Here is a 21,520-nt window from a genome sequence, read left to right on the forward strand (position 1 = left end):
AGCTGGCATCTCCATATGGCTTGCCTTAGACTACACTGTTTATTTGTCTGCCCCTCAGTTCGTCAATCCCATGAGTGGATGAACTGTGAGTACAAGTCTTCATCCTTTCCAGCAAACCTGATTTGACATCTCCTGTCTGCCAGCCACGTCCTGTGCCCGGCGCTGGGCACCAGAGATCCATGCCATGGTCTCTGCCTTCAGTGACCATTGTTACAACGTTCTCGTGTAAATAACACGAATGTTATTACAGCTACAGTTTCTAGAGCAGTGCTTCTCAAAGCACCCACCTGCTTCTACAGAGGGAGCTTGCACCGTCATGTAAATCAACAAGCTGTTAACTCACGGGGAAAGTCTTCCCATGAAAAAGAAAACTTGGCTCCAGCCTAAACAGAGTGCTTAGCAGGTAATTGATTTATCCTCTAGCATGAGGTGCTATCTCATCAGGGATCCTGATGGTAACTGTGGGCTGCTGGTCATTGCGGAGAACTGTTCTAGATCACTTTCTGTGCCTCAGGCATACCACTAAACACTAGATGTGTATATATACACACACGCATACACATCTACATATATGCGTGTGTGTAGTAATTTTATTCTTTAGGTTATGCAGTAAAATTGCCTTTCCCCCCGTTTTGGTGTACAGTTCTATGAATTTTAACACATGCATATGTTCATGTAACCCCCACCATAATCAAGATACAGAACAGATCCATCACCCCAATAAATTCCTGCCTGCTATCTCTTTCCAGTGACCTTCATCCCCCATCCCAAGGCTCCGGCAACCACTGGCATGCAGACATAAATGGGGAGACAACTCAGACCCCGTAGAAGAAGGCAATATCTTAGGGCTAGAAGGAGCATGGGCCCCTGAGACTTCACAGAACAGAGTGAGAATAACCTCCTATCATCATGCCCCTCTCCTTAAGGGCAGGACCTGGAAATTCTGCTCACCCATCTGCAAAGGATTCTGGGAATTAAGGCCTTTCTTCTGGGTGGCCATCATCACAAACCTCTCCTACAAAATAGGAGGGGTGACAATTTGTCTCTCCTCTAACGTTGAGGTTCAAGAAATGTCTCGTTTCTTTATTTTTTAAAAACAAATTGAGTCTGGCTTGGAGCTGCCATTGTCAAGGTCTGGGGCAGGCTGACTGTCTACTGTGGGGCTCCCTCCAGCACAGCCTGGCTCCACGGTCTAGAGAGACCGCTGGTATTGTGCACCGCTCCCTCTGCAGCCCAGCGCAGCTGCCCAGGGCACTGCTTTTTTTCTCTGAGGGGCACTATGGCTCCAAGGAGGGGACAGAAGACATCTCTTCCTGAGGACTCGGCCACGGGACTCATGCCCCAGCCGTGAAGGTCATGGACTTCACAGCGTGGCTCCCTGGCATCTCCTCAGCCACCCTCATCCGGGGCATTGCCTTAGTGCTTTGCATGGCATTCTCGAGGAACCTCCAGATCCCAGGGGTTTCTGACATAGTCTCAGGGAGCCTTATGGTTAAGTCTTTAAAATAAGTATGAATTCTTAAATTCATCCTAATAATGATCTTTAAAATACACATATATTTCAAGTCATCTTTAAAAGAGAAATTCAGAAGAGCCTCAGGGAACCTGATCGACCTATGACATTTGATGAAACCTAACAGTGTTAGGTACAATATTTAGAAAGTAGGTGTCTCAAACAGGAGCCTGGAAAGAAACAGATGACATAGTCAATTTGGGTGATTTCAGGAGAATTTAATAAAGGGACCACGCAGTACTTTGGGGCTAGTAACATTAGGGGCCCTGAGGGGGTTTGGGGAGGAGCTGTTACCAGGACTTGGAGGGGGAGAAAGCTGTAGGGAGGGGCCTTCTGTGGCCTCACCCTCAGCAGCCTCAGGGAAGGAGATGGGAGAAAACTATACCCTGACAACGCTCCCCTCCCTCCCCTCCTCTGGGTTCCTCATTAGCTGAGCCCAAAGGGAAGCTAGAAGCAAGGATCCAGGTCCTGCATCCTTGGGCATCAGCCTCCATGGACAGAGACTAGGTCTGGAGAGGCACACGGAATGAAGGACTGATGGTATCCAGCACAGTAGGTGATGGAGGACGATCGTAATAGTAATAAAAACCAATACAGTAAGTCCCCTGCGTACGTAACTTCAAGTTGCGAACGTGCGTTCCATCAACGTCGGGTGTGAGTGAAATTGCAGCTTGCCCTCCGTCTCCTATTTTTTTTTTTTACTGTACGCGGGCCTCTCACTGTTGCGGACTCTCCCATTGTGGAACACAGGTTCTGGATGCGCAGGCTCAGCGGCCATGGCTCACGGGCCCAACCGCTCCGTGGCATGTGGGATCTTCCCGGACCAGGGCACAAACCCGTGTCCCCTGCACTGGCAGGCGGACTCTCAACCACTGCGCCACCAGGAAGCCCCATCCAGCTCTCTTTAATCACACCCTCTGAGAAGGCCAGGCCAGAAGAAGGAGGCCTTGGAGATCATTGATACCAAAGGTAGCCGTCATCATGAAGCTCCCTGTATGCCAGATGTGTTTCTGCCCATTTCCTCTAAAAATCACCACAATCCTGCAAAGTAGATACTATTGTCCTTTTTTTATAGATGAGGAAACTAGGTCCAGAGAGGGTTAGTATCTTGCCCAAGGCCACACAGCTAATAGGTGACAGAGCTGAGGCTCAATTTCAAATCCAACTAGACAATGTTGCCTTCTATCTCTGAAATAGAAACATGAAACACATGGAAGTGTAGAAAACTGGACAAGACCATGTGCATAAACGATGGGGGTATCGGGATTGAGGAGGAGAGGAGAGTTAAGATTATCTGGGATCATTCCAGAAAGAAAGCAGGCATAAATTGAACTTTGAAGGACAAGGTAGATTACTACTAGTGGAGAAAAGGGAAAGAGTATTCATGGTGGGGGAAATGTGTAACCAAGTGTTTGGAGGCAGGAATGAGCATGGTTTCCAGCACAAGCAGAGGCAGTAAACCTGGTGAGAGCAGGTGGCTGAACTGTGGAAGGACTTTACAATAGAAAATATGGGGGCTGAGACTTTGGACAGGCTTCAGTGGGACTTAGGCATCAGTTCAAGTTGTTTGTTTGTTTGTTTGTTGTGTTTTTTTTGCGGTATGCGGGCCTCTCACTGCCGTGGCCTCTCCCGTTGCGGAGCACAGCCTCCGGACACACAGGCTCAGCGGCCATGGCTCACAGGCCCAGCCGCTCCACGGCATGTGGCATCTTCCTGGACTGGGGCACGAACCTGCGTCCCCTGCACCGGCAGGCGGACTCTCAACCACTGTGCCACAAGGGAAGCCCCAGTTCAAGTTCTTGAACAGAAAAGTGACACCATTAAAGCAGTGATTAAGGAAGATTAAAATCTAAGGTACAAAAAAAAAAAAAAAAAAAATCTAAGGTACACAATTCCCCCCCCCACCCCCGCAGACAGGACTTTGAAGAATGCACATGATACAGCGATATGAGTTAGGTTTTTGTGTTTTTTTTAACATTTTTATTGGAGTATAATTGCTTTACAATGGTGTGTTAGTTTCTCCTTTATAACAAAATGAATCAGTTATACATATACATATATCCCCATATCTCTTCCCTTTTGCGTCTCCCTCCCTCCCACCCTCCCTATCCCACCCTTCTAGCTGGTCACAAAGCACCGAGCTGATCTCCCTGTGCTATGCGGCTGCTTCCCACTAGCTCTCTAGTTTACATTTGGAAGGGTATATATGTCCATATTATGAGTTAGGTTTTAATAGCAAGTGACTTTTAAGCACAGTCATTGTCTAAGCTTCCCCTCTAGCACTGGGTATGTTTGTTAAAAGGCTGTCATTCAAAATGCAGCTAACGTATGAAGTAGGTGTTTTTTCCTTTTTCTGACTTAATGAATTTAACTGATACTTGTTTTACTACTTTTCTGGAAAACGACTGCCCCCAACCACAACCTATGTGTGTGTGTGCCCACACAGCGGTGTGAAAAGCCCTGTTATTTGACAATGGGGATGGTGGGCACCGATCACTAGAGCCCTGCCATCTGCCCCCTCACTTGCCCGAACCCTCAGCAGGTACTGAATAGGAGGGCTTGCTCTGGGGAGCCTCAGGGCTTTGATGCCTAGAATGGGCCTGGCCTGCCTGACCCTGCTTAGACCCTTAGTGGAAGAGCTCCTCTTCCAAGACACAGTAAGAGTTGGAAGCTGGCCTTGAGTTGGTTTTTATAAAATTGTCAAATGAAAGTTAAGCAAATATAAATGAAATTTCCCTGGGGCTCAAAGGATGAGCAAGCGAGAGAAAGGTGCGACCAATGGCTGAGATGATAAGTGGTCATCTGAGATGCCTAAGTAGGTGACAGTCCAAGGCCATGGTCATGGCACACCCACCAAGTGCGAGGCTCTGTGCCAGGCACAGGGTAGATGCAAAAACGACTAAGGCCAAGTATCTGCCCTCAAGTGGAGAAGCCACAGTTGTGGGTTCTCAGATGTCACTTCTGCAAGGACCCCTTCTCTGACACACACACACCTGTCCCATTCAGGAATAGGCACCTTCTCTGGGGTCCACAGCCTTGTGTGTTTACCCTGATCACGTTGCTCACCACACCAAATGGTTGTTTGCTAACTTATCTGTCTCCCATGCATCATCGCTTGGATCAATGTCTTAAAAAGTTGACTGTCCAGTAAAACGGCGTAAGGAAATTGAAATCCAGCCAGGGGAGCAGAGGAATAATTTTGAGCTCTCTTGAGACCATTTGCTTTCCTAAGAGAAGTGATTTATGAAACGCCTTCTCCAAGCTCAGAAAGAAACCATCTCATGTGCTTCTGGGCTCCAGAGTAATTGTGGAATTCTGGGAAACCGCAGCCACCCACAGGCTAAAGGATGCTCAGCCAGCTGGGATGGGCTGGACGTTGGGGCAGGGCTACTAGGAGGAAATGCCAGTCACCTTTGACCCTTTCACTCCTGGGGGGGAAGATGCAGCCATGTTTCCACCAGTCTTTGTTCTCCTACAAGAGAAGTGGCTTAGGGTGACAATGACCATCACTGTGGGAATATTGCCCCTCACTCTTCTGGTTCACTTACATCATGGCATCCAGGCCTGGGTGTCCATGCTTGACCAGTATGACAGCACAGTATGTGAAAGGAAAAAAAGGACAGCTAATGAAAGGCCACCACCCAGTTGTTAGGCCTTTGTGGATTGGCATGTGAAGAATCATATTTCCTTCCTCCCTCCCTCCGCATGATCTCAATTCTTCCTTGACTTCTCTGTTCTTTCACCTGGTTCTGGAAAATATTCTTTAGGCCTCTGGACAATAATAGACTAACCACAGGTGATGAGAAACACAATCCCGCATTCCATTCTCCAATGTTAAGTTCACTCTAATTATGTGGGCATAATGAGTTGACACAAGACACAGAGTGGTCACACGCATACCAGGCAGTCGTGGTTTCTTAGCAACAAGCTAGAAACTTTGTTAAGTAGGTCTTGTTTGTGTCTGGGTTCATGTGCATTCAGAGCTGTAGTGACTGTTGAATGTAGATGGACATTTCGCACGTGGCTGATTTCTTCTTGAGATTCTATTTCAATGCAATCACCTAACAACGAGTTTGAAAGGCTGTAGTATTCTTGAAATTGCTTTATGGGTCTGGAGCTAATTTTAAGAGGAATTAATCTTATCTGTTTATGCTTACCATTTTTTTTTTTTTTGCCGTACGCGGGCCTCTCACTGTTGTGGCCTCTCCCGTTGCGGAGCACAGGCTCTGGACGCGCAGGCTCAGCGGCCATGGCCCACGGGCCCAGCCACTCCGCGGCACGTGGGATCTTCCCGGACCGGGGCACGAACCCGTGTCCCCTGCATCGGCAGGCGGACTCTCAACCACTGCGCCACCAGGGAAGCCCTATGCTTACCATTTAATGTGTGCTGTGCTCTGAGTTATAACGATTTGCCTGAAGTGGCATAGAATATTTGTTCTTAAGAGCCATCAATCCATCCCATGTCCTGTTGCTTGAGTGATCTTAAGCACATGCCTTATTTCTACTTCAACTCCTGTAATAAAGGTTCAGGGAGGAGAAGACATGCCCCACGTGACTTAGCTAGTGTGGGGCTGGACTAGGATTCAGACCCCGATCAGCCCACTGGGTCATGTGTGTGGGGTATGCAGGAGGTTCTTGGTTAGTGTGAACCCTCAAAGATGGTAGCCGGTGCGTTCTCGGGTGTCTGTGAAGTATTTTGTCACTCTCCTAGAGCCCAGCATCAAATGGTCATTGTTCTGGAAGGACTTCCTTCTGGATCAAAATTCCCTGGGAGGGAATAAAGGCAGACTGTCGACTCCACAGTATACACTGCCTGCCGCATCACTGGCATTCTATCAGTATGTGCTGGAGTGAGTGAGGGAGTGAACGAGTGATTCTAATTCTATTCACAGCCAGGGTTGACGCTTGCCATGCAAACCGAAGCAGAACATAATGGTTTCCATTACCCAACACTCAGGAGATTACTTTGCCATAAACGACAGTATTTTGCACGTTACCAGAGAATTATAAGTTCTCATTGTTCAGATGATTGTTCTCAATAATTATTGTGGTGACACAGGCAGAGAAACGGAGCTGCCCCTTCTTATGAAACAGCGAGCTGGCGTGAGTCAGGAAAGAGCCTTATCAGGCATTGGGGCGAAACAGGTGCCGGCAGACAGCCTGGGCTCTGTGTGCCAAGGCAAACGCTGTCACAGCACACAGCGTTAAAGAGCCTCGCGTGGTCTTGCTGAGAAATTGTGTGGAAGTATGTGACACCAGCTCAATCTGTTTCACCCTGAATGCGGCCCCTTCTGATACAAGCTTACTTCTAAGGTGCTTTGAGTCTTTTGGGCCACAGCACCTATTTATAGCTGGGTCTCCAAATATAAATGAACAAAGGCTCTGCTTCACTTCCCCCATCCAACCCACACCCTCTGGAAGCACCTCATAGCACATTCTGTATCTCCAAGTTGTACCTGGATGTGCCGTCTGGAGAAGCTAGTGGACCATCAATCACTCTCTCATTTGTGTCTATTCATTAAACATTTTTTCTATTTTTTTCTCTCTTATAATACATACTCATCAATTTCTTGCCAAGTGCCAGGCTCACTGGGAGATGTAAAAATGAAGGAAGAAGCCCCACTCATGGGACACGGTGCCCTGGTCTGTGGGGCAGATTTTATCAAAGTTTTTCGGGCAAAGGAGGGGTCTTTACAACTCAGCAATGCCAACTACTTAATATGGAATATTAGACATCACTGTCTTTAAAAGTCTTTCCACAATTATGCCTTGTGTTTTGGTATCTCCTCTCTTCCCTCTTCCTCAGCAGGGGTGTCTTTCTTTCCTGCCCCCTAAATGATTCAGGGAAGACCTGTGCTGGCTAAAGTTTCATTCAGGCAACCTCCTTGAACAGGAAGCACCCTCCTAGGTGTTATTTCCTGTCCTACCTGTCTTTTTAAGGGGAAAGAGTGAGTAGTATATCTATGTATTTTACTAATTTTATTTTAATTTTTAAAGTTAATTTATTTTTAAAGTTTTTATATAGTTTAGATAGTTGAAATATAGTTGATTTACAATGGAGTAGTATAAATATTTGATTTATCCACGGATAGACGTTTGATCACACACTTTCTCCTCCACCCCACCCCCATGCTCCTGCTTTGTCTAAGAAATAACACTTGAGTAACTAAAAGCAGTTTTGGTATTAAAACACTTATATGGTCATTACATAAAGCTGCCGTTGTTAATGGTTTGCATATGTTGTTTCTCCTCTTAGATCATAAGCTCAAATAGGCGGGGGCTGCATCTCATTTTCACCCCTTTTGTTCCTGCTTAGCTCCAAGCATGGTGCTGGGTGACGCCTTACAGATATTTCTGTTAGATGGAATATGCTTTTGCATTGGCTTTGAATAAAGGAGTCCCTTCCTTTTTGCAACAGAGTTGGGTATGCAGAACAGGAACCCAAACCAGCTTTTAACTCTGCTTGTTGAAGGAACTGCTGAATAAATTCACGGTTAAAAACACAGACAAGTGGGAATTCCCTGACGGTCCAGTGATTAGGACTCCGAGCTTCCACTGCAGACGGCCTGGGTTTGATCCCTGGTTGGGGAACTAAGATCCCACAAGCCATGTGGCGTGGCAAAAAAAAAAAAAACAACTATATCTATCTATATATTTAAAAAATAATAAAATAAAAACACAGACAAGTAACAAATGTGTGATGTGGCCAGGTTTATGCCAACAGGGAGCGGTGAGGCTGCAGGCAGCTAGGTGGCACTGCTTCCCTTCAGAGCTCTGAAATCCAAACTACAAAACAAAACAAAATATTGTGCTGGTAAACAAACCCAGAACCCAGCCTCAGAAACCAGCAGGTGAGGGAAGCTGGCCTTGGTCCACACACTGTGCTTAGCTCCTCTGCTTCTGCACAGGTGCCAGTGTCCCATCGGACCTCACTTACCAAACACAAGTTCAAAGATAAAGTTGCCAAGAATTTCAGGATGGTGACAGCAGAGCATTAAACCTCAAGCTTGGGGCTCTTCGGAGCACAAGGTCCTCCCTGTGCTACTGTCCAGGCTGCAGGCCGATGAAGCTGGCCCTGCCTAGCACATACTAAGTACTCAAATGCTTGGTTAATGAATGAACACATGTTACTTCTCAAGACCAGGCTTAATTCACCAAAGCTCAATTGTCGGAATTATTCTAGGACCCAATTACAATATGGGCGGGGGGATTCTCTCATACACCCACCACAATTCTCCTCGACTCCAGCTGGGCATCCTACAGTCTAACTCAGTTCTGGTGCTATCTACTTGGAAGTAGCATCAGATCCTACAGGTTAAGGGCTCAGCCCCCCAGTTCTGCACCCCACCACCTCAGTTGCTAATCACAAGTCCGGGTTGTCACCAGTGCTTCTGACCCATCAGCTGTAAATCAGAGGTTCCCACGACCCCCTCTTCGGGTTTGATTAGTTTGCTAGAGCGGCTCACAGAATTCAGGAGACCAGTTTACTTACATTTACCAGTTTATTATACAAGGGTATGATAAAGGATACAGACGAACTGCCAGATGGAAGAGATGAGGGCGTGAGGCTTCCGCACGCTCTCTGTGCACCACTCTTCCATCACCTCCACCTATTCACTGACCTGGAAGCTCTCCGAGCCCCTGCTGTTGGGATTTTATGGAGGCTTCCTCACAGAGACATGATCAATTACTAAGTCCATTCCCGCCTTTCTCCCTTTCTGGAGGACAAGGCGGGGCGTTGAAAATCCTAAGCTTCTAATCAAGGCTTGGTCATGCTGGTGACCAGCCCCCATCCAGGAGCTCACCCAGAGTGGCCTCAACAGAACAAAAGATGCTCCTAGAGTTTTGTTTTTTTTTGGCTGTGTCGGGTCTTAGTTGGGACACGTGGGATCTCCGTTGAGGCATGCGGGCTCTTCCTTGAGGTGCGCAGGCTTCTCTCTAGCTGTGGTGTGCGGGTTATTTTTTTTCTCTCTCTCTAGTCGTGGCCCACAGGCTCCAGGACACATGGGCTCTGTAGCTCGCAGCACGCGAGCTCAGTAGCTGTGATGCCCGGGCTTAGTTGCCCCGAGGCATGTAGGATCTTAGTTCCCTGGCTAGGGATCAAACCCGTGTCTCCTGCATTGTAAGGCGGATTCTTTACCACTGGACCAGCAGGGAACTCCCCATTCCTAGTGTGCTTATCACTTAGGAAATTACAAGGGTTTTAGGAACTCTATGCCAGGAACCAGGGGCAGAGACCAATGTATATACTTTCTATTATCTCACAATTGTCTATTATGGCGGACCTAATAGAAAATTTCTCTCTCAGATATTGAAAAAAACTTCGGAGTCAAGAGTTTTAATCTCTTTTTTTTGAGATTTGTTAATCAGCTGCGGTACTGAGCAGATCTGAGTTTCACCAATTCCGTCTTTTGCTAGAGAGAGGTAGTCCTCGAGACAGGAGGATGGGAATTGATTTTGTTCTGTTTTGCTTTCAATTATTTTTTTTTGTTCTTAATTTTTAAAAGTCAAGAAAGGTAGGAACACCATTCCGTTTCTCCCTGTGCACATGTGACTTAACAAAATAGGGTTCAGATACACCTGAAACAACTGTGTCTAAAAAGTCAGAGACTCTTACTCAGCTATGCCTCTGTCTCCAGACAGGAGGATATGTTATCTGAAAAGTACAGGCCACTATGATGAAAGCTGATGGACTGACAATCCTAGATTTACTTTTAACTGGGCTGGGGGGGGAAAGGGGGGCATGGAAAATTCATGGTTGGGGGAAGCAAGTCCCTGCAAAGGAAAGATTAATGTTCTTGGTGTACAGAATTTGATACATTAATAACCACCCTGATTCAGAAAAGCTTAGTTGAACAAACTTGTCGAGGCAACATTACCACAATCCTTTGGGGGGCCTGGAGGCCCTGGGCTTTCCTATGTATTCATGTGTCGATGCCAAGGTGAAAACAATGCCACTGAAAGAGGTTGGAATGCAATTTTCCCAAAGTGGGTAGGTGGGGAAGAAATCAAATGACGTACGCCTGGAATTTCATTTTGACTCTCTCCTAAGTGAATATCATCGTTGATTAAGAAACTCAAGAGAATCAAATTTACACTACATTTATGTATTCATTCAGCCAGCATTTCTCAAGCTATAGGCCAGGCACCGTGTTAGGTGCTGGGGCCTTGAAGCAAAATTCAGCTAAATACTCATCCTGGAGAAGCCCTCAGTTTACCCTGAAATGAAAATGTGGTGGATGGGATGGGGGGTGGGCATGGAACTCTCCCAGTTCCTGGTGCCTTGGGAAAGTGACCGTTCACATCCAGAGCCCCTGGTGCTGGAAGTCATTCAACCCCACAGAGGTCGGTAAGCTATGAGTTGTCATGGCAACAGAGTAAACAGATGGAACAGGGTGTGAGGGCCCCAGCTGTGAGTGTACTGTCTCTCCTCCTCTGCCTGAGTTCCAGCCCGATGCTCCCTTGCTTACTGCAGAGACCATTTTCCTGGACGTGGGACTTGGCTGGAGAAGAAAAGCAGATGGAACGGGTCTGCTGGGAAGGGGAGAGAATAGTAGAGACACTACAGATTCATACAGAATAACAAGTAAAATTTAGCGTAACACTTATGGGACCCTCCTCATGTGCCAGGCACTGCTGCAGCCTCATCTCAGCTGATTCTCATTGTAACGCTCTGGCAGTCTTCTTTCCCCCAATACAGAGGTGAGAAAACTGAGGCTCAGATGGGCTGTAGATAAATTGCCCACATAGGCAGCAGAGCTGAGATGAGAATCTGGGTCTGTCTGATTCCCATGCCTGTGCTCTCAGCGCTGAGTTTCAGTGGTTCTGAACTGTATGTAGGTACGGCGAACCTGGGGGTGTGGAGGGGGAAGGGCTAAAATGCAGAGTCCTGGGCAGAGCTCCAGACCTACTGAATCAGAATGTCTGGGGGCCCAGCAATCAGAACACGAAGGGATCTTGCGGGTCTTAGAGATCTGAGTGGGGCCTGGAGACCGGAAGTGACTTTCCCCAGGTCCCAGGGTGAGTCAGGACTAGCATCCAGGTCTTGCACACCAGCTTAGTGGGCTTCAAGGTGCGGAGTGGGGTGCTCACAGGACACCAGCAGAGGATACGGTGGGCCCAAGCACTGCACGTTGTTCTTCACTTACGGTGACAAGGCCCCACCTAACCTGGAAGAGAGAAGCCCTAACTGGTGCTCACTGTATTTCCTTCCAGCATTACCTCCTGCAAGGCCAGCCCACTTCCTAGCCCCGTCACCAGGGTAACCATTACCCCCAGCTTGACAGTCAAGTGCGTACGCAGCTTCTTGCTCCTACATCCAGGGCCAAGGGACCCAGCCCTGTAATCAGCCTCCCGCCACCTCTACACAGGCAGCAGCGCCAGCTCCCTGCTCTCAGGGCCCATCACCCCATCACCGAACTGCAGACACCCCTCCCCGCGCTCGCACGCTGCATCCCGCTTCCCTCGCCCACTGCCTCCCAGGAGACGACTGTGCAATCTGCTTCTGGTGCGTACCATCACCTCTGGAGGGAGGAATCTGCCCTCGAGTTGGGGCACAGCCCAACACACGTGGCCCACACATGAGAAGAAACACCCCCTCCCGGAGGAGGGGCGCGGTGGCAGCGAACGCCCTCTCTCCCTCCAGAGACAGCTGAGGGGGCGGCTGGAGTTTGGAAGAGTTTGCAAAGTGATGATCAGGAGAGGGGCTGAGGCAGCTAACGGGGCGGGGGGGACTGGGCGGAAGCTGGGTGCCCAGATCCTGTTATTAATGAAGCAGCCCCCTGCCTGCCCAACCCCAGCATGCTTTGTCGAGGAAACGGGACCCCCTCAATCACCGCAGTCACCTGGAGCCTGCCCCTGCAGGTGATGGGGCTGGGCGCCCTGTGCAAGGACCTGCCAGGATGCTTTCACGAGGCTGGGCTGCTGGGGCCGTGGAGTCCCCTTCAGGACTTCTAAAGGACCGATTCCATCCAGCCCACTCAATGCCCTGCTTGCTAGCCTGAACTTCTCTGATCTCCCTCCTCAATGGCTGGAGCCAGTCAATGCTCCTGACCAGCTCCATGCTGACCTGGACGGCAGACACCTCAGCTGTTCCCCTCCTCATTATTCCTTCCCTCGTCCGCCTGCTTGGGCACATCTTAGGCCGTCTCAGATTCTCTGTGTCTCCACTGTCTCCTAGGCTCTGAGCCTCTTCAACCCTAAGGACCAGGATTGCTGTCCTGATTACCTTAACTTTCTCAGTTCCCTGCAGCCTGAGGGGTTGAAGCCTTCATTTCCTAACTGGGACTGAGACCTTACTCTTGAGGACTTGGAATCTGGCTCCCCCAGAAGCTGCTGAAAGGGCCAGGTGAAACCATTAGAGTGCTCGGGACTTAACTCCCCAAGGAGCCAACTGTGACCAACAGAAGGTAGACAGCAGAAGGAAGCCTTACCCACCTGCTTCCCACGGGCGGTTCCCCGGGCCGGGCTTCTGCGTAGCCTGCCTGGAGATGTCCTCTGCGGCTGAGCACCGGGCTGTGCCTCTTCACGAACTGGTGGCCAGCTTGGCAGCACAGTACCTGCATCTGCTTCCTTTCCTGCCCCACCTCGCTTCACTCTCTCTCTGGCTGCCCTAGGGTTGCACCTCCCAAGGAAGGGTTTTCTAGGGAATCTGGGCTAAGTCACGACTAAGATTGAAAGAGGACTGAATCCTCATTTGATATTATCTAGCCTAATTCCCTCATTTGACAGAGGGAGCTGAGGGCCAGAGAAGTTAAGTGATTTCCTCAAGTTCACAGCTAGTTAATGGAGAAGCTATGCCTATTCATCACTTTAACGACGAATTAACGAGCACCTACCACGTACCGGGCACTATTCTAGGCCCTGGGAATGCAGCGGTGAATAACGCGGACAAAATCCCTCCTTTTATGGAAGACAACATTTGAGCGGAGGGTTAGAGGGAAAAAAAGACCGTAAAAGAGATAAGTAAAATATTCAGAATGTTAGACTTATAAGGGCTGGTGGTGGTGATGGTTGGATATTATGGGCTGGACTGTGTCCTCCAAAATTCACCTGTTAAAGTCCCAACCCCTAGTACCTCAGAATGTGACAGTATTTGGAGATAGGGCCATTAAAGAGGTCATTAAGTTAAAATGGGGCCATTATAGTGAGCCCTAACCCAATATGCCTGGTGTCCTTATAAGAAGAGAAAATTTGGACACATGAAGAGACATCTTCATGCCACACACAGGGATGCCACACACAGAGAAGAGACCCTGTGAGGACACAGTGAGAAGGCGGCCATCTGCAAGCCTCAGGAGAAACCAACCCTGCCAACACCTTGATCTGGGACTTCCAGCCTCTAGACTGTGAGACAGTACACTTCTGTTGTCACCCAGTCTGTGGTATTTTGTTATGGTCGCCTTAGCAAACTAAAATGGATTTTTTTTTCATAAAAGGTGTCCTGAGCTGGCCTCACCGAGGTGACATCTGAGGAAAACTCCGAAGGATGTGATGGGGTGAGCTGTTTGCAACTCCGACGGAAGAGCATCCCAGTCAGAGGGACCTCAGGCTTCATGGCTCTGACTGGGCTCATACCTCAAGTGTTCAAGGGATAGCAAAGACGCCAGTGTGCACACAGAAAGCAGAGTGGGTGAGGCAGAAAACGGGAGGATGTGAGACCAGAGACGTGACGGGATGTGGGAGGACGTTCTCTGCATGAGATGGGGAGTTACTGCGGAGTTTAGAGCAGTGGTTCTCAATTGGGAGGAAGGGGATTTTGCATCCAAATTTGGCAATGCCTGAAGATATTTTCCATGGTCAATACTGAGGAGGAGTGAGGAGAGGTCAGGATCAGACACTGGTATCTAGTGGGTAGGGGCCAGGAATGCTGCTGAATATTCTACAATGCATAAGACAGCATTTCCCTCCAGCTCCCCAATAAAGAATGACCAAGGTCCGCATAGTAACAAGGTTGAGAAGCCCTGGTTTAGAGCACAGGATCATTCTGGCTGTGTTGGGAGTGACTTCAAAAGAAGAACAGGCAGACTTCCCTGGTGGCGCAGTGGTTGGGAATCCACCTGCCAATGCAGGGGACATGGGTTTGAGCCTTGGTCCGGGAAGATCCCACATGCCACAGAGCAACTAAGCCTGTGCGCCACAACTACTGAGCCTGCGGTCTAGAGCCCGCGAGCCACAACTACTGAGCCTGCGTGCCACAACTACAGAAGCCCGCGCACCTAGAGCCCGTGCTCCACAACAAGAGAAGCCACCGCAATGAGAAGCCCGGGCACCGCAACGAAGAGTAGCCCCCGCTCTCCGCAACTAGAGCAAGCCTGCACGCAGAACAGGGAATTCCCTGGCAGTCCAGTGGTTAGGGCTTGGCGCTTTCACAGATGTGGCCTGGGTTCAATCCCTGGTGGGGGAACTAAGATCTCGCAAGCTGTGTGACGCAAAAAAAAAAAAAAAAAAGAGGAAGAACAGAGGCTCTGTTAATACAGGTGACTTGGCCGGGGGGGGGCAGAAGATCTACTATGCCAGCTTAGGGCTCCCTGCCTCCTCCCTCTTTCTCTTTTCACTTTCTCAACAAACATTAACAGAACACTTACTATGTGTTAACTTGTCCCAGGCGCTGGGCAGATTCCAACAGCTGTGGCCCACTAGGACCCTCGTCTAGTTCACCCAGACTCAAGCTGGCGAGAAGGGAGCTGTTACAGGGAGCAGGTGCTGACTTGGGGACGTCCGCTTGGGGCTGCAGGTGGACCTCTGCAGCAGTTGTCAGCAGTCGCTGTCTACTCAGACACTAAAGAAAACACAGAACGAGCACTGGGTGGGTGACAGCTCACCTAGCCTAAAACTTGGAAATCATCCTAATGCCTCTGTCTCCCTGACCCCCACCCCTCCACCCCTAATCCATTCCCAGTTACCTCCAAAATCTCTCTTGTAGCTATTCACATTGCTCCATCTTTATCATCACGACTCTAGTCCAAGCAACTGTCATTTCCTACCTGGTGCCTCTATCGTCACTCTTGTGCCCCCAGAATCTTTTATTAGTTAGGACAGATGGGCCATGCTGCAGTAACAGAAAACTCAGTGAATTCTCAGTGGCTTAACACAAAAAAGGTTTATTTCTGACTTACGCAAAAGTAGGTAAGGTGGTCCTCATCCGTCAGTCTCCTAACTCTATTTTTTCCATAGCAGTTATCATACTTTGTAATTATCTATTTCATTATATGATTATTGGATCAATTTCTATTGCTATCCCTAGGGTGTGTGCTCCTTGATGGTAGGGCCTGTACCTGGCTTGCTACGTATCCCTAGATGTAGAACAATGCTGATAATATACCTATAATTAATGCCTTAATATAACATACAAAGTAGAATTCTTGAAATATTTTTTGAATGAATGAATGGACGAGTACAGTGGCTACACTACAACTGGAGACCATATCATCTCCCAGATCTAAAAAATTCTAAAATACTTCATGCATAAAACATGATATGGAAAACATATGTATGCTTTAAGCCTAACAATAAAACACTCACCTATCACTATACTACCCAGTTCAAAAAATAACACATCACTTGGGACTTCCCTGGTGGTCCAGTGGTTAAGACTCTGTGCTCCCAATGCAGGGGCCCAGGTTTGATCCCTGGTCAGGGAACTAGATCCCACGTGCCACAACTAAGACCCAGCACAGCCAAATAAATAAATAAATACATACATAAATACTAAAAAAACCCTCCATACTTCTACTGCAAGGGGCTCGATCTCTGGTCGGGGAACTAAGACCCCACGTGCCAAGTGCGGCGCGACCAAAAAATTAAAAAACAAAAAAAACACATCACCAATGTCTACGTGCCCCTTCCTGATCACATCTCAGGCCTAGAGATTAACAAAAGACAGCATTTTGTGTTTATCATCTCTTTTTCCTTTTCATCATTTTAACCACATATGGATATTACATATACTACTGTTTTTGAACATTATGTAAATAGTATCACACTGTAGAAAATCTTTGGTGATTGGCATTTGTTGGTCAACATGTTTGTGAGATTTATCTTTGTAGAATTACGTAGTTCGGGTTCATTTTTACCGTCATAGTTTCCATTGATTGAGTATAATATAACTAATTTATGCTACTGTTGATGGGCATTTGAGTTGTTACCAGGTTTTTGCAATTATAATTCGTACTGCTGTGAACTTTCTTGTGCATGTCTCTTTGTGCAAGTGTGCAAAGAGTTCCTCTAGGGTACATAGTACATACCTTGAAGAGGTAAATTCCATTTTACAAGTTAATGCCAAATTATTTTCCAAAGTGTTTGCACCAATTTTCACTTCCACCGACACTGTCCAAGAGTTCCTTTTGTTCTACATCCTTCAGACACCTGATGCAGCCAAACTTTAACATTTTTGCCTCTCTGGTGGGTGTCTACATTTACCTTCTCCTGATTATTAATGAGGTTGAGCTTTTTTTCATAGGTTTATTAGCGGTTCTTCTTCTGCAAAATGGTTGTATATATATATTGCTCATGTTTCCACTTAGTTGTCTTCTCACTGATTTTTTTGGAATTCTTAATTCTGGACAGCAATTCTTCTTTGGTTATTTTCTTGTAAATATCTTTTCCGGTCTATAGTTATTTTTGTTACTGTTTTTGTGTCTTTTGATGAATACGAGTTCTTAATTTTAAGACAGTTACATTTATCACTTTTATAGTATGTGCTTTTCGTTTTGTATAAGAACACTCTCCCTATTCTGATGTCATAAAACTATTCTTCTATTATTTTCTTCCAAAAGTTTGAAAGATTTGTCTTTAGTTTTTTTTTATTCACCTGAAATTGATTTTGTCTATGGTCTGAGGTAGAAATCTAATTTAAATATTTTTCTCATTATTGCATTATAATTACATTAGTTTCCTACTGCTCCTGTAACAAATTACCACCAATCTAGCGGCTTGAAAAACAAAAATTTATTACCTTACAGCTCTGGAACTTAAAACTGGGTTTCACTGGGCTGAAATCAAGGTGTCAGCAGGGGCCGCACTGCATTCCCATCTGGAGGCTCCAGGAGAAGTCCCCCCCCCCCCTTTTCCAGCTTCTAGAAGTTGTCCCCTTGAGCCCTCTTCCATCTTCAAAGCCAGCAATGGCTGGTCAAGATTCTCCTGCATCACATCACTCTGACACTGACCCTTGTGCCTCCCTCTTTTACTCATAAGGACCCTTATGATTACACTGGGCCCATCTGGATCAAGATAATCTTCCCACCTCAAAATCCTTAAACTAGTCACATCCTTAAAGTCCCTTTTGCCACGTAAGGTAACACAGTCACACATTCAGAGGATTAGGATGTGGACATCTTTGGGAGAGCATTATTCTGCCTCCCACAATAATCAACTGATTCAGCACAATTTATTTAACCTTTTCTGAACCTGGGTACCGGGAAACACTGGTCTGGTTGTAATAATAATAATAATAATAGCAAGCACTGAATGCTTGCTGTGTACCAGGAATTTCTCGAAGCATTGTATGCATATTACCTCATTTAATACTTACATGACTTTATGCTAAGGCCAGTACTATTATTTCTATCTTAGAAATGAGTAAAGTGAGGGACAAAGTGATTAAGTACCTTCCCTACAACAGGAAATGGCAGAGCCAGGACTCGAACCCAGGCAGTTGGGATCCTAAGTCCATGCACCCAACCACCACGTTACTGTTCAATGAACAAAATAAATACATAAATCTAGCTTTCCTTAGCTGCTCAAGCCTAAGTCCCATAACTTCTTTGAGCCTCGGTTTCTTTCTCTATAAAATTGGAAAAGCGGTGCAGCTCTTCTGCATTTCACGGGGCTGCTTTGAGGACACATTGAGACAAGCTGTAACAAAGCGGTTCAGATAAGGAAAACAGGGCTCCAAGAGTCATTCCACTGCATGTCACTGGCAGAGCCAGGACTGGGACTCAGGTTTCCTGGCAAGGTGGGCTATTTCCACCACAGGGTGGTAACTATAGCAGGCACAACTGTTCACATAGACTATTTGCCCTTCATCAACCTCAAGCCCATGAAAGCTGTGTCTGTGTAGCTAATCAATTGTTCATTAAGAATGTCATCAAGTCTCAGAGGATGCTGTTACAAAATTCAGATATGAGCTAACACTTCTTAGCTGAGACAGGGTAAAGCGTACAAGTATTATTTAGTAGCAGCTACAAATCAAGGGGAAAAGGAAGAAAATTTCAGAAACTGACAGAAGAGGGAGGCTGCAAGGTACTTGCTAAGGAAAACCACCTCCACCAGGTCTTTGCTTCTTCTCCATCCTGATCCCATCAAGATGCACCTCTTTTCGTTTTCCCTTGAATTCTCCTTAGTGGAGTGGGTATCAGAAAACCTGACTTTCAGCTTTGGGGTAACGCCTGACCGTTTTTTGCTTTGACTTTCAAGGTAATATGGAAAAAGAAAAAAGGAAAAAGGGCGAAGAGTGGGAGGATTCACTCTACCAGATATTAGGATATATAACGAAGTCATAGCAATAAAATCCATGTAGCACTGGTATAGGAACAGATCTAGATCAACAGAAGAGCAATAAGAGCCCAGAAACAGAGACAGGTGTCTATGGAGACCTGGCTTACGACACAGATGCCATCACATCTTGGTGGGGAAAAGATGGATTGTTTGGTGGGTACTGCTGGGAAAACTGGCTCAGCATGCACAGAAAATAATATTGTATTCCTATTTGCAGTACATGCGAGGTGAATTCCAGATGAGTTAAGACATGTGACAGGTAGAAGTATGAAGCAAAATAGGGAAAAATGTAGGAGAATATTTTGCAGCCACGCGTAGGAAAAGATCTTTAAACAAGACCCTAAAAGCACTCTTCACAAGGCTGAGATTGGATGCATTTGGCTACATCAAAATTAAGGATTTCCCCTACACTGTAGGATAGCAAAGACGCAAAGACCAAGTTAAAAGGATGCAAGAAAGACTGGGAGATACTGGCAATGTCCAAGGCTGACAAGGCATAAATATTTAGAATATGTAAGAAACTTTAAAAACTCACTCAGAAAAATAATAGGAAATTTAGCAGAAAAATAGACAAAAGATGTAGCAGGTAGTTCACGGAAGGAAAAACATCTCTATGGCTCTTAAGCTTATGGAAAAATGGTTATCACTCATCATGAAAATTAAAATGTGATACTACTTTACCAATGCCAGATTAATAGAAATTGGGACATATGTTAGCGTATAAAGTGGAGAAACAGGAACCTTCCTATCTTCATGTGCCATTGGTGGCAGCGCAAACTGGCAAAGCCATTCTGGAGAGTACCATGGCAGAGTGAAACCAAGCAGTGTAGACTCCATGATTTAGCAACTCCATTTCTCTCTTATGGTCCATAAGAGACACGTGTAATACCCATTCCAGCATTGTCCGTGATAACAAGGAACTGCTGGCAACCTAAGTGTTCATTGATTAAGGAACTGGTAAGTAAAATGTGCTAGACACACAAATCAAATACTTTTAGTGGTCAGAATTAATGAACCTCTGGTATACACAGCCCCACGGGCAGATCTCTAAGACATCAAGTTGAGGGGAAAAACAAGAAACAGAATGAGTTCTTATCACAATACCATTCGTGTATATTAAAAATAGATACTTAAACTAAAAGCAGTATCTTTCGAGGACATATACATGTACTGGGACATATCTTAAACGAGAGAGAATGCATATGCGGGGTAGAGAAACGGGAGGGTGGAGAGGGAATGAGTGGAAAATAATAAAATAAAAGAGTTGGGTGTTGCTGACTCTTAGGAGGGAAGAGTATGATCAACAAAACTTTTGTCGCTGAGGTCCAAAAAAATGGCCCCAATCCCCCTTCCATCGTTTCCTACTCTTAACAGAATCAAATGCAAGCAACTCAGCGTGGCTGCCCAGACCTGGGCTTTTTTCCGTAAAGGACCTACCTCTCTACCTTGCCAAGCACTCGGTTCCCCGCACTTCAAGCTCTATTCTGCCTGCACTTCCTACAACCCAAACACACCCAGACTTCAATTCGAAATGGGCTTACTCTTACTTCTCTTGGAAAAATCCTGTTTAAGATCCAGTTTAAGCGTCTCCTCTCCAGGAATCCTTTTTCTGACGGCTGCCCTTCCCACACGCTAACGCCTCCCGGACTGTATGCCCATGCACCCCGTCCGCATCAATCCCGCCCACATCAGGTTCTATTTCCTTATTTTGGGTACACACCCCTCCCTCAGGGATAGAGCAGAGTTACGGAGATGTTCGCGTCCACAGATCGTGCGCTGGGGTGGGCGGTCCCACGAATAACCGCATGATAATTCTAGCAACTTAAGCAAGATCCCAGCCCACTTCCCTCTTCTTTGTTTCGCCTCTTATTGGTTCAGCATCTCCGCCCCCGGCTACGGACCCCACTCCTCCACTGGCCGCAGGGAGTGGGAGGCTCTGCGCACGCGCCGCGGCTTCGGGCGCGCTCGGTCGGGGGCGGGGCAAGGGGAGAGAAGAGCAGAGAGACGAGAGCGGTAGGGGGCCGCCGCGACGTTGCGCGGCAGTTGCGTCTGGCCCGCGTGCACGCGACGCCCGGGAGGGGGCGGGGCTGAGGCCGGCGCCCCCACCCAGGCCCCGCCCCCTAGCCCCACCCGCGCATCTCACCCCGCCCCCTCGCCTTGGCTGCCCCGCCCCCTCGCCTTGGCTGCCCCGCCCCCTCACCTTGGCTGCCCCACCCCCTCGGCGGCCGCGCTCCTTCGCCCGCCGCCTGCTCGCCTCTCGCCCGGCTCCTTCGGCCGAGAGCGGGAGAAAGTCCTGCTGGTGGGCGGCCGCGGGGCTGCGCGCGTCCGGCATCCCGGTGCCGCTCCGGCCCGGGCGGCTAGGGGGCCCGGCGGTCCATGCATCCGCCGCCGCCCGCCGCCGCGATGGAGTTCAGTCAGAACAGTCTGTTCGGCTACATGGAGGACCTGCAGGAGCTCACCATCATCGAGAGGCCGGTCCGCCGGAGCCTCAAGGTGCGCCCCGGGGAGGAG

The 21,520-nt window shown here is 47.6% G+C and overlaps 1 protein-coding gene across 3 annotated transcripts in view; it reads left to right on the forward strand.

Moving 5' to 3' along the window:
* The first annotated feature begins 21,247 nt into the window (after window positions 1-21,247).
* PPP4R4 (protein phosphatase 4 regulatory subunit 4) overlaps window positions 21,248-21,520 on the forward strand; it is a 119,621-nt gene continuing 119,348 nt past the window's right edge. For 2 of the 3 annotated variants that reach the window (XM_049706992.1, XM_049706993.1), the window contains exon 1: window positions 21,264-21,502. In XM_049706992.1, coding sequence (XP_049562949.1) covers window positions 21,386-21,502 — 117 coding nt within the window. In that variant the 5' untranslated portion in view covers window positions 21,264-21,385. Of the gene's footprint in view, window positions 21,503-21,520 lie in introns of all 3 variants that reach the window. The other variant, XM_004262365.3, reaches the window with a different exon arrangement.

The sequence above is a fragment of the Orcinus orca genome, chromosome 2, assembly GCF_937001465.1.
Source record: "Orcinus orca chromosome 2, mOrcOrc1.1, whole genome shotgun sequence".
NCBI classification, from domain to species: Eukaryota; Metazoa; Chordata; class Mammalia; order Artiodactyla; family Delphinidae; genus Orcinus; species Orcinus orca.